The 14,061-nt window shown below is 52.0% G+C and overlaps 3 protein-coding genes across 6 annotated transcripts; 1 reads left to right on the top strand and 2 right to left on the bottom strand.

The window, feature by feature from the left end:
• Nucleotides 1–279: 279 nt before the first annotated feature.
• Nucleotides 280–4,022, bottom strand: rnf25 (ring finger protein 25). The gene is made up of 10 exons (XM_037477325.2): nucleotides 3,761–4,022; nucleotides 3,428–3,499; nucleotides 3,059–3,155; nucleotides 2,880–2,947; nucleotides 2,716–2,785; nucleotides 2,536–2,607; nucleotides 2,233–2,379; nucleotides 1,735–1,824; nucleotides 1,510–1,647; nucleotides 280–1,120 (listed from the first exon to the last, which is right to left on the bottom strand). The coding sequence occupies exons 1-10, from the start codon at nucleotides 3,775–3,777 to the stop codon at nucleotides 494–496; spliced, it is 1,398 nt and encodes a 465-aa protein (XP_037333222.2). The 5' UTR covers nucleotides 3,778–4,022; the 3' UTR covers nucleotides 280–493.
• A 397-nt stretch (nucleotides 4,023–4,419) lies between these two features.
• anapc2 (anaphase promoting complex subunit 2) lies at nucleotides 4,420–9,228 on the top strand. The gene is made up of 14 exons (XM_037477323.2): nucleotides 4,420–4,807; nucleotides 5,137–5,386; nucleotides 5,466–5,787; nucleotides 5,862–5,994; nucleotides 6,083–6,299; nucleotides 6,390–6,509; nucleotides 6,577–6,694; nucleotides 6,774–6,952; nucleotides 7,032–7,173; nucleotides 7,264–7,339; nucleotides 7,509–7,712; nucleotides 7,787–7,919; nucleotides 7,988–8,229; nucleotides 8,452–9,228. The coding sequence occupies exons 1-14, from the start codon at nucleotides 4,712–4,714 to the stop codon at nucleotides 8,659–8,661; spliced, it is 2,442 nt and encodes an 813-aa protein (XP_037333220.2). The 5' UTR covers nucleotides 4,420–4,711; the 3' UTR covers nucleotides 8,662–9,228.
• Nucleotides 9,229–9,383: 155 nt separating this feature from the next.
• Nucleotides 9,384–13,721, bottom strand: si:dkey-16l2.16 (ras-related protein Rab-35). 4 transcript variants are annotated; one of them, XM_037477326.2, is made up of 7 exons: nucleotides 13,486–13,720; nucleotides 12,010–12,481; nucleotides 11,439–11,489; nucleotides 10,891–11,014; nucleotides 10,570–10,694; nucleotides 10,343–10,467; nucleotides 9,384–10,167 (listed from the first exon to the last, which is right to left on the bottom strand). In XM_037477326.2, exons 2-7 carry the CDS (start codon nucleotides 12,062–12,064, stop codon nucleotides 10,018–10,020), a joined length of 630 nt encoding a protein of 209 aa, XP_037333223.1. In that variant the 5' UTR covers nucleotides 12,065–12,481; nucleotides 13,486–13,720; the 3' UTR covers nucleotides 9,384–10,017. The 4 variants fall into 4 exon arrangements, 3 of the variants coding, with proteins under 3 accessions (XP_037333223.1, XP_037333224.1, XP_037333226.1); XM_037477327.2 differs by lacking the exon at nucleotides 13,486–13,720 and adding an exon at nucleotides 13,076–13,457; XM_037477329.2 differs by lacking the exon at nucleotides 13,486–13,720 and adding an exon at nucleotides 13,198–13,457.
• Nucleotides 13,722–14,061: the final 340 nt, after the last annotated feature.

The raw sequence follows: 14,061 nt of genomic DNA, 5'->3' as shown, positions 1-14,061 counted from the left end.
TCAGCGTTCAAAGACTACATGTCCCATGAGGCTTAGCGGCACATTGTGTAAAGATCTTTTTAATCTAAGTGAATTATGATTATAGGGTTTATAGAGACTCATCCAGTGACTGAAGAACTGTGCACATTTACCAGAGAAATAGCGGTAATGTTACTAAATGACTTTTTATGTTGGGTTAGATGTAATGTTTAACAAAGCATTGCATTTAATGAGCTTATTATAAATATATATATATATAAAAATTTAAATTTGTCTTGTTAAAAAAAAAAACAGGGAACACACTGACAGACAATTTAATTTGTAGTTCTTTCAAGTCATTTTGCACAACAAAGAGCCACAACCATCTGTATGTAATGTCATTCTGCGTGGAGGTGTACAGTGGGAACCAGGACCAGGACCACGTGGGTGTCCTGGTCCTGGTTCTCTTTAATCTGTGCAGATTGATCCTGAAGGCACACACACGTTTGTTCATTGCCCCCCCTGTTGCCCTTTGTCATAGCACCTCTTCTCCTCTCCTCTCGCTCTCCACCACCTTGTGTTGGAAGTCCCTGTCGTGGCCCCAGCGGGCCCCCCCCCCTCTGCTGTAGGGGTTGCTGGGCCCTCCCCTGCTATTTGAAGCCCGCCTGTCCCAGTGATAGCGCCCCCGGGTGTTAGGCTCGGGTCGGTGAGGACCCCTTCTCCTCCCGCGGTGGCATCGTCCGTCTGCAGCATCATGGGGGCCTTCGGCCTCCGGCGCCACCCGCCCCCCCAGCAGCTCCTCCTTAGACCCCGGGGCCCCTGGCTGCTCGGCGTAGAGACTCCTGCCGGTCTTGGACTGAGACGCCTGTGCATCTACTCGCATGTGGGGACCCTGAGGTCTGTCCGAGGTCAGGGACAGTTTGTCCAGGTGCTCAACAATAGGGGGGGGGGCTCTCCGGTGTTCAGGTCTGGACCGGCCCCCTCTCCGAGGCCCCCACGCCTGGTGATGACGCCGCGGGCCCTGACTTCCTCTGCCATGAGACAGTCGAGGCACAAAGTGGTCCGCACTGACTCCGGGTTCATGGGAGTCTGCTTTGGGGGCGGAGGGCCGCTGGGTTGCAGGAGACGGGTCCGGGTCTTCGTTCTCAGTAGTGGGGGGGGGCTGTGGGAGTCAACAGACCACTGTAAATGATTCTGTAGAACTTTATGCGGCGACATTTTTTCTCTCTTTTCTAATCAACCTAGTGGCGAAAGAGTGGAATTACAACTTCCTGGTCGGTCATGTGACATCGTGGTGCTTTAAATAGTAGCCAAAGTTTGATCTTTCAATGATCCTCAAATAGAAACAACTTTAGAAACTAAAAGGAAAGAGACATTAAAAGAAGGTTCCTGAGTCAGTGATGTGTAGAATGACATCATGAGTTTATATGATGTCATTACTCCAAAATAAAAACAGTGACAATTATAATTAACAATGAATGATAATGTTCACACACTTTTAGTATAAAGAGAGACAAGCTCAGACATGACCTGCATCCTGAGTGCTCTCACCTCGTTGGTGTGGATCAGGAAGCGCTTGGCCTCCTCCTCCGGGTCGATGATGCCTCCCTTAGACTTCTGTCTCTCCAGAAGCTTCTGGAGCTCAAACCACTTCTGTTGGAAGTGGGAGGCGATGGCGGCCTGGTCCAGCTGAGTGAGAGAGGACACGGCTTTAGAGCAGCACTGTGGACCCCCCCCCCCCCCCCTCTAGTGAGACCTACGATAAGATGGCGTTACCTCTGGTGGCTGGGGGGCCGGGGAGCACAGCAGCTGGTCCACGTCGTAAGTCAGAGGCTCTCTGCACACCGGACACACCACGGTCAGCTCCTGGACAGCAAAGGGTTACAGAGCCCAGGGACGGGGGGCATTATTGTGTAATAATATCAGCAAATGTGTGAGTGTGAACTCCACTCTGCAACGTAGGATGGACCTCATGGCACCGCGCTGGTCGCCATGGCAACGGCACCATTAAACACGATCATGTGAGCCGCTGTCTGGATTTAAACACGTTGTGTTTGTCCTTAAGCCTCATGTTTTTATTTATTATCATCTATTATACTACAAGTCCTGAAGACTGAGGTCTCCTTGTCTTCTCAGAATACATCTTTATGCATTTTTATCTTCTATCTTTAATAATCATTCATAATAAGAGAACTAACTCCTACATTTTCCACGTTAATCTCTTAAATCTTTACTTGTTGCAGAGTGTCCCGGTTCAGGGAGGTGGACTCTAACCTGGCGCTCCGCTCTCTCTCTGGTCTTGTCCTCCTCCAGCTCCTTCTCCCTCAGGCGGAGCTCCTGCTCCGAGTGGCGGGCGTAGCGGCCGAGGCAGTGCGAGTGGAAGTAGTGGTAGCAGCTCGTCTTGGAGAAGGTCTCTCCCTCCTGTGGACGCCCGGGACGCACAAACATCTGTAGTTCAGAGACGGACTCGACCAGCTGGCTCTGCTTTTGAATCGTGATCAATACCCTGCAGACTATTACTACTATACTATACTACACTATACTCTATCTATGAAGGAATCGGTTGAAGCGGCGCACCTTGAAGCCGTAGAGGCAGATGACACAGTTTCCATGAGGAATGTTACTCTCAGTCAGGATTTCTTTTGCTTTCTGGAGAACAAACAGGAGGAGATCAGTTACTCGTCATCACCTCACGAGACAAGGCCCCAGTGAAATAGAATGCAAAAGACAAATGAAAGGAATTGGACATAGAGTGACCTCAATGAGCTGATACAACACCGGTGAACCCAGGCAGGACTGAGCCTCCAGCTGAAGACACTTTTGGACACTGGGAGAAAGGGGTTGCACATGATTTCAAGGTTTCACACTAATGATCAAACATCTCCTGAGCAGAAGGCCGTGACTCGCCGTCGGCCACCGACCTGCTGATCTTGTCATCAGAAAGCCCCCGAGGGTTGTGAATGGAGATGGCTGGAGAGGACGAAGGGTACTGAGCAAAGCAGAGAAGGGACAACTTCAGTCACATGTGCAGATGTTCTACATTGTGTTTATGGTCGAGTCTCACTGGGAGTCATGGAACACAACATGGAGGACACCACACCTGCTGATCCAGGGTCAGAGTCAGGGTGAGCCGCACGAACTGGGACACAGAGTCCTCTGCTGTGGACGGGTAGAGGACCAGGCTCACCTCCCAGTCGCTATGGAGACACCACACACACACACACACACACACACACACACACACACACACACACACACACACACACACAAACACACGTTGAAGTTATTCAGCACATTCAACATCAAAGCATCTGAAAAGTGAGGCTGTCAAATGACAAATGTCTGAGATGTACAAAGGCATGAGAAAGACCATCAACATTAAGTACTGTATTCATGTCGCATGAATATATGAAGCTAATGAAGGAGAGTTATGTAATGTCTGCTAAAGCTAATTTAAGAGGAGTCTCACCCGTCTTCTCTCCTGTTGACCAGCAGCTCCTCCAGATAGATCGACTGCAGCACCTCGATTTCAGACGCCACGCTGTGGAGAACATAAACATACTATTTAAATTGTGCTGCTGCCTTTCTGTGCTGTTTTTTTAACAGTTAACGTTATATGGAGCTAGCGTTAGCCGGTCAGCTCGCACACTGTGCGGCTAGTAACCGTTAGCTACACCAGGATGACGTCACGTTTCATCCGATTTCACTGAGTCGCGGAGTACACAAACTGTGCATTAAGAGCGAGGAGTGTCACGGGATGTGTTTGGGGTTCAAACGATATTCACACTGTCATCAAACTCACTCGCACTCGGCTGCCATGACGGTGCTTCTGTGAGCCGCGGCTCAGCTAACGTTAGCTTGTGCTTAAAAACCGGTTGATCGACACGGAGCTTTCTAACCGCGGGAACACCGGGAAAATTGTTCGTTAGGAAGAAAAAAAATAATCACGCAAACCAACAACACGTTGACCCTGTTTGACGTCGCCAATACGCGTAACATTCATATTTATGAAGCCGAAGGAAGTATTGATACTTTTACTTTGAATGTCTTTACCGGAAGTGTCAGCATGTTATAATGTCTGACGTTATGGCGTTAAGTGATGGTCTTCATTCCCCCTCCAGTGGTCACAATGCATAACTAATACAATGTCATTTTCACTTTAGTCAGAATTATAACTCTATTCTATTATTTTCTGTTATTGTTGTATAACATATTATACATATATCGTATGGATTCAAATGTCGAGTATTTCATTAGTTTGTATTTAAAATCACACTACAAAGACAAAAACAAGCTATACCCACAAATTGATTCCCGCCCAAAAAACATCAAGTTACCTAGTGGTAGCTTGAGGCACAATATCCTAGCAACACTTCCTGTAAACCTTCAAAATAAAGCCACCTTTGGCAGGAGAATACAGGGACCAATTCAGCACTAGGGGGCGTTTTAGCCTACAGCCTGTCTACTTTAGTCATAGAAGAAGAAGAAGAAGAAGACGATGCCGAAGAGTCAAACCCGCGATAGCCGAGCAAGAACCATGTGACGTGATTTCAAATTAATTGAGTTACGAGAGGGTTTTACAGATGAAAGAAGTTATTATTATTATATTATTATTAATGCAACATACGTGAGACAAAGGATGTAAAGCCTTTTATTGACGTTCCACAAAACCAATCCAAAGTGTAAATGTTGTGCTCGCGCTAGCTAGCTCGCTGTGTCCGCAGAAGAAATGGAAGAATAAATAGAAGAAGACATGGAAGAGGACATGGAAGACATCGCGATGGAATCCGCTGACATGGCGGGACATGGAGGGGTCGCCGTCGCGTGGGAGACCGTCGCTGCCGCGCTGGTGAGTGGCGCCATCGCTGCACAACATGGACCCAACCGACGCTACCGGATCCCGTTAGAAAATGTCACTATTTAAGGTTGTCTCGCGCGTGGCGTCGGTTCACAGCAGGAAGGTCGTGACGTAGGACACTATGTAATTAGAGGGGTGTCCTCGGCTAAATTCGGCTAACTTTATTTTAGATTTCTTTTTACATATGGCCGGATGTGGTCAAAATGAGTGATAGTGGTCCAGGTGGATGAGAGCTCATGGTTCTGATGCATGCGCAGATTAGTGGCTTTGTAGATATCAGGCTGCACATGATGAACACGTGACTCGGTTCCACGCTCCAGATGTCCCCGGGAGGCCCGGTTCTGGATCAGGGCCTCTCGGACTCGCTGGCCCTGCTGTGCACTCAGGGTCTGGGTCGGCTGCTGGGCGGCTGGCTGCTGGAGACTCTGCAGATGCGTCTGTCCTCGTCCGTGGTTCCCGAGTTCTGGTCCGGACTCAAGCAGCCAGAGAACGAGCTGGAGGAGAGGGGCCGGGCCTGGGTTCTCATCACCGCCTTCCGGACCCTACTGGACCGGCTGGAACCTTTTCTGGGCAAGTGGAGGAGAACACAAAGAGTCGGTGAGTGCTGAGCCATCCACACGTCACTCATCCGCCGCTCTCCCTCGTCCAGGCGGTCTGAAGAAGCTGGAGGCGTGGCAGGACGAGGGCCGCAGCGGCCTCTGTGGCCCGGGGCCCGGGGGCCTCCAGGAGCGGGCCTTCACCATCATCAGGGCCATGCTCCTCTTCTCCCCCGCCCCGGTGCTCCAGGAGCGAGTGCTGGAGTTCTACAGCAGGACCTTCTCCGTCTACATGAGCCAGGAGGGGCAGGCGGAGGACGGGGCCGAGCCCCCGGAGGGCCCCGAGCGAGGGGCCTGTCCGGGCTGCGGCGTCCCGGCCCAGCAGTGCTGGTGTAAGGAGGCCCTGGAGCAGCTGCACAACCTCAGCCACACCCTGTGAGTGGAGAGCGGTCAGTGATGAGCGGAGCGTGCATGAGGACGTGTGTCTCATTCTGAGCTTGTCTTTGAAGCTCCAAGCTGCAGCTGCTGGAGTGGGTCAGCTCGGAGGCCGTCACCTCCATCCTGCACAAGCTCATCGAGCAGCGGATGGAGCAGCACTGCCGGGGCGAGTACGAGCGCTCCTTCCTGCTGGAGTTCCAGGAGGTAAGACCTCCGCCCGTCTCTGCTGCGCCTGCTTTGTGTGACGTAGGACCGTTCTGAGTGGAGGCTGATGGTGTCTTTGTGGGGGCAGTGGCTGGAGCTGGTGCTGGGCTGGCTCAGCAAGGTGTTTGCCAGTGAGGCGGACCGAGAGGGCGCTGGACCTGCTCCTGGTGCTCCCGGGGCTCCCGGGGCTCCCGCCATCCAGCCTGGGGGCTCCGTCCTGAAGCAGTGGAGGTGCCACATGCACCAGTTCTTCTGCAGGATCTACGTCAACATGAGGATCGAGGAGCTCTTCAGTATAATCAGAGGCTAGTAGTCTTTATGCTAAGCTAAGCTAACCTCAGCCGGGAGCAGACGTGATTTCATGTTTTACTCGGATACTTTCCTCTGATGTTTAGATTTCCCAGAATCCAAAGCTGCCATCGACGACCTGAAGTTCTGCCTGGAGAGGACCAACCAGAGGCAGCAGCTGCTCACCTCGTTGAAGTCGGCCTTCGAGAGCCGCCTGCTGCACCCGGGTGAGTCAGGAGGAGCAGAGGGTCACTCCGTGATGAACGTGAAGATCACTTCTCCCTCCTCTTTCAGGCGTCCACACCTCCGACATCCTCACCGTGTACATCTCGGCCATCAAGGCGCTCCGAGAGCTGGACCCCTCCATGGTCATCCTGCAGGTCGCCTGCCAGCCCATCCGCAAGTACCTCAGGTAAGATTTCCTGATTAAGTTTGACCGGTACACATCGCCGGGGTCACGATGTGCTGAAGACCTCTGCGGTGCGTTCAAGGACCCGGGAGGACACGGTGAGGCAGATCGTAGCCGGCCTCACTGGAGACGTGGAGGGCTGCACGGACCTGGCCTCGGAGCTGTCCCGGGGGGACCCCGTCACCCTGGAGATGCAGGACAGCGACGAGGAGGGCAACGACCCCGAGGACTGGAGTCCGGACCCGACGGACGCCGTGCCCGGTCAGCGAACGCACCAGTGGGCGGCCCGCTGAGTCCGACCAATGAGAGGCTGACCCCTCCCGTTCTCTCTCTCCTCCAGAGAAGACGGGCTCCAAGCGGCGCTCCTCTGACATCATCAGCCTGCTGGTCAGCATCTACGGCAGCAAGGACATCTTCATCGACGAGTACCGGGCGGTGCTGGCCGACCGGCTGCTGCACCAACTCAACTACAACACCGCCAGGTAGGCCGGCACCACCTGTCCATGTAATGGCATGAATGGGATCTGCTCTGATCAGGCCCCCATGTGATCTTCACTCCTGAACGTCTTCAGGGAGATCCGGAACGTGGAGCTGCTGAAGCTCCGCTTCGGAGAGTCGCACATGCACTACTGCGAGGTGATGCTAAAGGTAACCATAGCAACAACAACAACACCACCCGATGTTAGCGTTGATCTCCTCCCTGGTTTCCCTGGTAACTCCTAGTTGAGTTATGGAGCTAATTCTGAAAGAATCATTCATGTGAAATCATAAACCATTAAGTTAAATAAACAGATGCCCCCCCCCCCCCCCCCCTCAGGACATGGCCGACTCCCGGAGGATCAACAGTAACATCCGTGAGGAGGAGTCCAGGCTGAGCGAGGAGGAGCAGCCGGCGCTCTCGCTCTCCTCCATCATCCTCTCCTCCGAGTTCTGGCCTCCGCTGAAGGAGGAGAAGCTGGAGCTGCCTCCCCTGGTGTGCCAGGCCATGGAGGCCTACACTCACCGCTACGAGAAGCTCAAGGTAAGGGGGCCGGGGGGGGTCTCTACAGCAGACGTTCATCCGAGGACGTATTCTGAAGCTCTTCTCCTCTTCAGGCCATGAGGACGCTGAGCTGGAAGCCGCATCTGGGCTCGGTGACTCTGGACCTGGAGCTGGAGGACCGGACCCTCACCAACATCACCGTGTCCCCCATCCACGCCGCCATCATCCTGCACTTCCAGGAGAAAAGTAGGACCCCTGGTGACCTCTGGCCCTGACCCCGAATGCTGCTCGTTAACACTGGTGTCCTCCGTCAGGCTCCTGGTCGCTGGAGGAGCTGAGCCTGAAGCTGGGCGCCCCGAAGGAGCTGCTGCACAGGAAGCTGGCGCTGTGGCAGCAGCACGGCGTGCTGAGGGAGGAGGCGGGGGGGCGCTTCTACGTGGTGGAGACGGGCTCCTCCCGGGAGAAGATGGAGCGAGGCGCGATGCTGATTGACAGCGACGAGGAGAGGGACTCGAACACCACCACCCAGTCGGAGCAGCGGGAGGAGAAGCTGCAGGTGCACGCGCACACACACACACGCACACACATGCACACACACACACACACATGCACACACACACACATGCACACACACACACACACATGCATGCATGCACACGCACACACACACACACACATGCATGCACACACACACACACACACACACACACACACACGCATGCATGCACACGCACACACGCACACACACACTCAGGTGACTGATTGCTCCTCTCCTCAGTTGTTCTGGGCCTACATCCAGGCCATGCTCACCAACCTGGACAGCATGACGCTGGACCGCATCCACTCCATGCTGCGGATGTTCGTCGCCACGGGACCCGTCGTCACGGAGATGGACGTCAACGAGCTGGAGGCCTTCCTGCAGCGGAAGGTCAGGGAGCATCAGCTGATGGTCTCTGCAGGGGTCTACAGACTCCCCAAATCCAACTGAGAGGAGGTGGTAGTGGGGGGGGGGGGGGAAGGACGCTGCATTCAAGTGCCAGCTGGGAAATAAGAAAGTACTGATCTCCATGGTGAAATTTAAGCTTCATTTATTTAGCAGATTTCCAGTTTATTTTTTATCAAAGGCTATTCCTCTAAAAGGTGTTTTTCAAAATAAAAGCACTTCCACCCTCAGTGCTGATTTAGCCACAGGAGGGGAAGTTGTCATAATTCTGAAGTGTCGTGTGTGTGTGATTCTCTGAATGGAAACAACCAGACAAAAGCTTCACTTCCCCCTCAGAGACCCTGAAACGCTTCTCTCAGCTGCTTTCTGTCTGCATGTAAACCTTTTAAAAGCAAAACAACTTCCCAACAGAACACTTTGTCTCTGTGGGAGAAACAAATTTAATAACAAGTCTGAACGAGGTGGTTAAAAGATTTAACTCAGTGGAAACTAATGTTTGTATTTCTTAAAAGGACATTTTGTCCTGAGGGCTCATTTCCACGTATTACATCACATGTCGTTAAGCTGACACTTTTATCCAGTGACTTACGTTGCATTAAAAGCCATGTTACAGTTTTACAGTTAGGGGTCAGGTGTCTTGCTCAGGGACACTTCCTCATGGGGGCAGATGGGATTCAAACCGCCAACCTTACGTCTCCCAGCACATCATCACCCACGTTAGATGTATGTCTAATAAATGTCGTGAGGAAAGAGATGCAAACCTACTCTGGATTTATTGCTTTATTTGGATTTGGGCACATTAGTGATTTAAAACATGTTGACATTAAAGCAGCACAAAGGTTCATGCGTCCAGGTTCCCTTTCAGTGGCAACATTCCTTTACTGCGTTAAGACAAAGTACCACCGGCACAAAAGGCTCTCAGGGTCAAAGGTCGTACCACAGGCTCCTCCTCTCAATCACTTATCAATCTGATCAACTTCACCATCTTTCCTTTAAATCCAAAGTATGTTTGGTCTGCTCCAGACGAGGAGCAGACCTTCACCGGGTTCCTCCTCTGGGGAGCAGCACAAGAACTCGATTTATTGCTCAAGTGGAAGTTGAATAAAGCGAAGCGGGTCCATCCTCTGGAGAGCATGAACACTGAGGTCACAGCAACCTGAAACGTCTCAACCAGGATGTCGTTGGGTTTTGGACATCTGGTGGCGTCACCATGGAAACCGGTGTTAGCTGTTAGGACAAACTTAGAATGTTGGTCAAAGGTCACAAACGGACGGACTTCTCTGGTCTGGTGTTCATCAGCAGAGACGACCTGGTGACCTTTGCCCTCTGCCGTGTGATCTTTAGTGAGATCAAACCTCAGCAGTGCTGACGGACTCGGGTCCTGGGGGGTCCCCCCCCCCCTCAGCAGCACTTCCTGCCTCTCTTCCGGCGGTCCCGGTCCCGGTGGGCGTTGATGTTGACCGTGTCCTTCTCGCGCTCGCGCTCCCTCTCGGCTCGGTTCTGGCTCTGCTTCTTGGCCCGCAGCACCATGTGGGTGAAGGCCATGAACATCTGGGAACACACACACACACACACGATGACATCACCACGCTTCGTCCTGCTTTGTTATTTTCTGGCTGATATTTACAGAAAAAGAATATAACTTTAAATCCAACCTTGAGATGGAGGAGTCATCTTTCCAATTGAAAACATAGATTATCACCAGTGATAGAACCTGGAATCAAACCTCTTCCACGTTAACGTTCTCTTTGGCGCTGGTCTCAAACACACGGACCCCCGTCGACTCCCCAAAGCGCAATGCATCCTGGGTATCCACCTGCTTCCTGGACGGGTCGTCGTTCTTGTTTCCCACTGAAGATCAAAGAGGAGGCTTATTGAAAAGAACTCATCGAGCACGTCACCAACAGGAAGATAACACCAGCGTGCAGGTTGTTGTTGTTGTTGTTGACCCACCCAGGATCTTGCAGACGTTGTCACAGTTCTGGGAGATCTCGTTTAACCATCTCTTCACGTTGACAAAGGACTCTGGATTAGTGACGTCATAGACGATGATGACACCATGCGTGTTCCTGTAGTACCTGGACAGAGGAGGAGGACACTCATGAGGACACAGGACCAGAGGACGCTCTAAGGACACAGGACACTCATGAGGACACAGGACCAGAGGACGCTCTAAGGACACAGGACCAGAGGACGCTCTGAGGACACAGGACCAGAGGACGCTCTGAGGACACAGGACCAGAGGACGCTCTGAGGACAGGGGAGGAGACGTACGTGGAGGTGATGGTTCTGAACCTCTCCTGTCCCGCTGTGTCCCAGATCTGCAGCTTGACTCGCTCCCCGTCGATGTCCACGGTCCGGATCTTAAAGTCCACTCCGATGGTGGTGATGTAGTTTCCTGCAGGAGACACGAGGACGTCCAACGTCACGACTCATCAGATTAACAAAATACATCATGACTCAGCATAGAGAACCTCCAAGCCTAAAAGAGGAGCCTGAAGGACTTGCTGGGACTACCTTCAGGGATCAGGGCTACCTTCAGGGATCAGGGCTACCTTCAGGGATCAGGACTACCTTCAGGGATCAGGACTACCTTCAGTGATCAGGGCTACCTTCAGGGATCAGGGCTACCTTCAGGGATCAGGACTACCTTCAGGGATCAGGACTACCTTCAGGGATCAGGACTACCTTCAGGGATCAGGACTACCTTCAGGGATCAGGGCTACCTTCAGGGATCAGGGCTACCTTCAGGGATCAGGACTACCTTCAGGGATCAGGACTACTTTCAGGGATCAGGACTACCTTCAGCAGCGATATCTCACCTGAGAAGGAGCTGTCGGCGAAGCGGAGCAGGAGGCTGCTCTTCCCCACATCTGAGAGGAGATCAGAGGAACAGGATTAGCTGACAACCAGGAAATGAACGTGAAGAGAGGAGCCAGGTGTCTGTTGACTGAGAAGGAGGCGCAGAGGAGCAGAACGCAGGAGAAAAGATGAACTAATACGACCTTGAAGTGTCCCGATAGGAATGTGGAGTAAACTCAAGTATTTAAGTACTGCTGAAGATCACATTGCATTAAACCTGACGAGTCACATCCTCCACAGGTAAAGTCAGGGTTCACGTATTAAAATGTTTAAAGGTCAAACCCCCCCCCCCCCTGGTTTGTGCCGTTTGTAGCAAACTATGTGCGTGGTGACTGGCTGTCGGTTTGAAACCACTGAGGCTCGTTTCCTCGTTCTCAGGTCAGTTTGTGGTGAAGCAGAAGGAAGTGACACAGGAGCCTCTAAAGACCCCAGGAGGACAGGTCAACATGTGGACCTCCTGCTGTGACCCCAGGAGGACAGGCCAACATGTGGAGGGCCTCAGGTGAAGTGAAAGGAGCAGAGGGCACTAACTGGAGTCTCCGATGATGAGCAGCTTGAAGAGGTGGTTGTAGTCCTTTCCGGCCATCTCGGGGCTCTCAGGCTCTGCAGGTGCAGGAGGCGATGGTCCTGCTTTCTGAGGCGCTACGAGCTCAGAGCGTCTCCAGACATCACAAACATGGCGAGGGCTTTAAATTGTGCACGGTGTGGTAGTTTTGGGGGCGTTCATGGTTCCAAAGAGAACTGCGTGGTTCCACCTTAGTTTCAGTTCCACCCAACGACGCTCTGGAGACGACTCCTTGATGTCTTCTCAGATGTCTGAAGGCCTCACCTTCAGGGCACTTTGTGGCCGTTGCTATGGCAGCAGAATGGACCAACAGCTGATTGTAACTCACTTCGCCCCCCCAGCTTTGATTAAAAATAATGTTTTTTTTTAAAGATGCAAGAAGCGGATCCGCGGCGAGGTTCCTCTGTGCTCCTCTGGGGGTCGAAGGTCAACTGCTCCCTGAGGGTTAAAAGACAACACATGAAACAGGCCGTTAAACGCGATTCAAGCTGTTACAACATCTCAGAGGTACATAGAAGTACTTCTTTCACCACCCCCATTGTGCTTATCAGTTCATGTATGAGCCTCGTCTTCATCACCTCCCCCCTGCTCCTCCACAGCTGAGTCACTGAGGAGAACTTCCTCCTCTGACTGAGAGACAGAAGCTCTCTGCCTGCCTGTCCGTCATCCTAAAGGCGGGCACACAGCTGAAACAGGAAGTGGACTTTGGTGAGCTGGAGTCGGTTATCGTGGGACATTTTTACACAAAAACAGGAAGACCTGCTGCTGTCTGTCAAAGGGGATCAAAATACACGTTCTTGTGTTTGAGTGCCAGCAGGGATGAGGGCCTTTTTAAATAAAGTGTTAAAATTGTGTCACGGTTGCATTAGTCATCATTTAATAATCTCTAAAATCTGCATTTAATTCACAGCTGTGTGAAGAACAGTTAATCTACTGAACGTTGAGGTCAATAAATCATTGTACAGTGAAGAAGTTTCTCCTCTGGATGGCTCTTCATTATGGGATGTCAGATCAAAGGGTTCCTTCTCTTACCTGAGCCTCTATGTAAACAACGACGTGCCCGTTACCGCACTTTGTCCAACGCGGCGGGCGTTAAAAAAAAAAAACACACAACTGCTGATTCATGTGGACGTTAAACTGCCTCCAGACGTTACCGTGACGTCACGCCGCTGCCCACGTTAGTACCGCACGAACAGTTGGGAGCAGCGAAAAGAGTCCAGCGCGGACCGACTCCTTCTCCGGAGGGACGAGGATCCCGGAACAGCGCAGAAAAAGTGAGGACTCGCGTTTCAAAGCGTGTGCCGCGACGCCAGCGCTCCGAGAAACGCAGACACGTGACTTCGGTCTACGGGCCTGAACCCGGCCCTCCGCTGACGTCACGAAAAAGTCTCACTCCCCGCGAGGAACTTTGACGCAGACGTCCGTACGACACCAGAGCTTACTTTGGCGGTTCGGCCGCACTCGTTTGGTGTCTTCTGGTCCCCCGGTGACACGTTGTTCTTGTCCCGGTAGTCCGCTGCCGTGTCTCCGGTCTCCCCGCCGACCACACCTGTCCCTCAGCATCTGATGCCACGTTCAAGTGCTGTGGGAAAATCCCGCATCGCTGAGAGTCGGCTCTTGGCAGCAGACGTTTCGTTGTGAAGGAGCTTCGACCCCGTCCCGTAAAGACGCCGCCCCCCCCCCCCCCCTCCTCTAACCGAGGGAACCGCCTTCACGCATCGCAGAGAGAACGAGTAACTGCCGAGATTAATGTTATGTAAGATTAGTGTGAAGTGAAACTAAGATTAAAGACACGCCTAGAAAAGATGTCGCAATCGTGGTTTCCTCATAGCAACCACTTCCGGTCACAGCTAGTGAACCATTTGAGACAGACTATACTAAAAATATAAACTTATAAAGTTATAAAACACACAGCTTTTAAACGTTTTTAGTTGCCTTAAAGTTATAAATCATTTAAACCAAGAGTCATTTTATTTAAAATATTCCACATCAGTTTGCAAATTTAACTTAAATTCTTG

This window comes from Pungitius pungitius, chromosome 12 (genome assembly GCF_949316345.1).
Source record: "Pungitius pungitius chromosome 12, fPunPun2.1, whole genome shotgun sequence".
Taxonomy (NCBI): Eukaryota; Metazoa; Chordata; class Actinopteri; order Perciformes; family Gasterosteidae; genus Pungitius; species Pungitius pungitius.
This window is presented reverse-complemented; position numbering and strand designations above follow the sequence as displayed.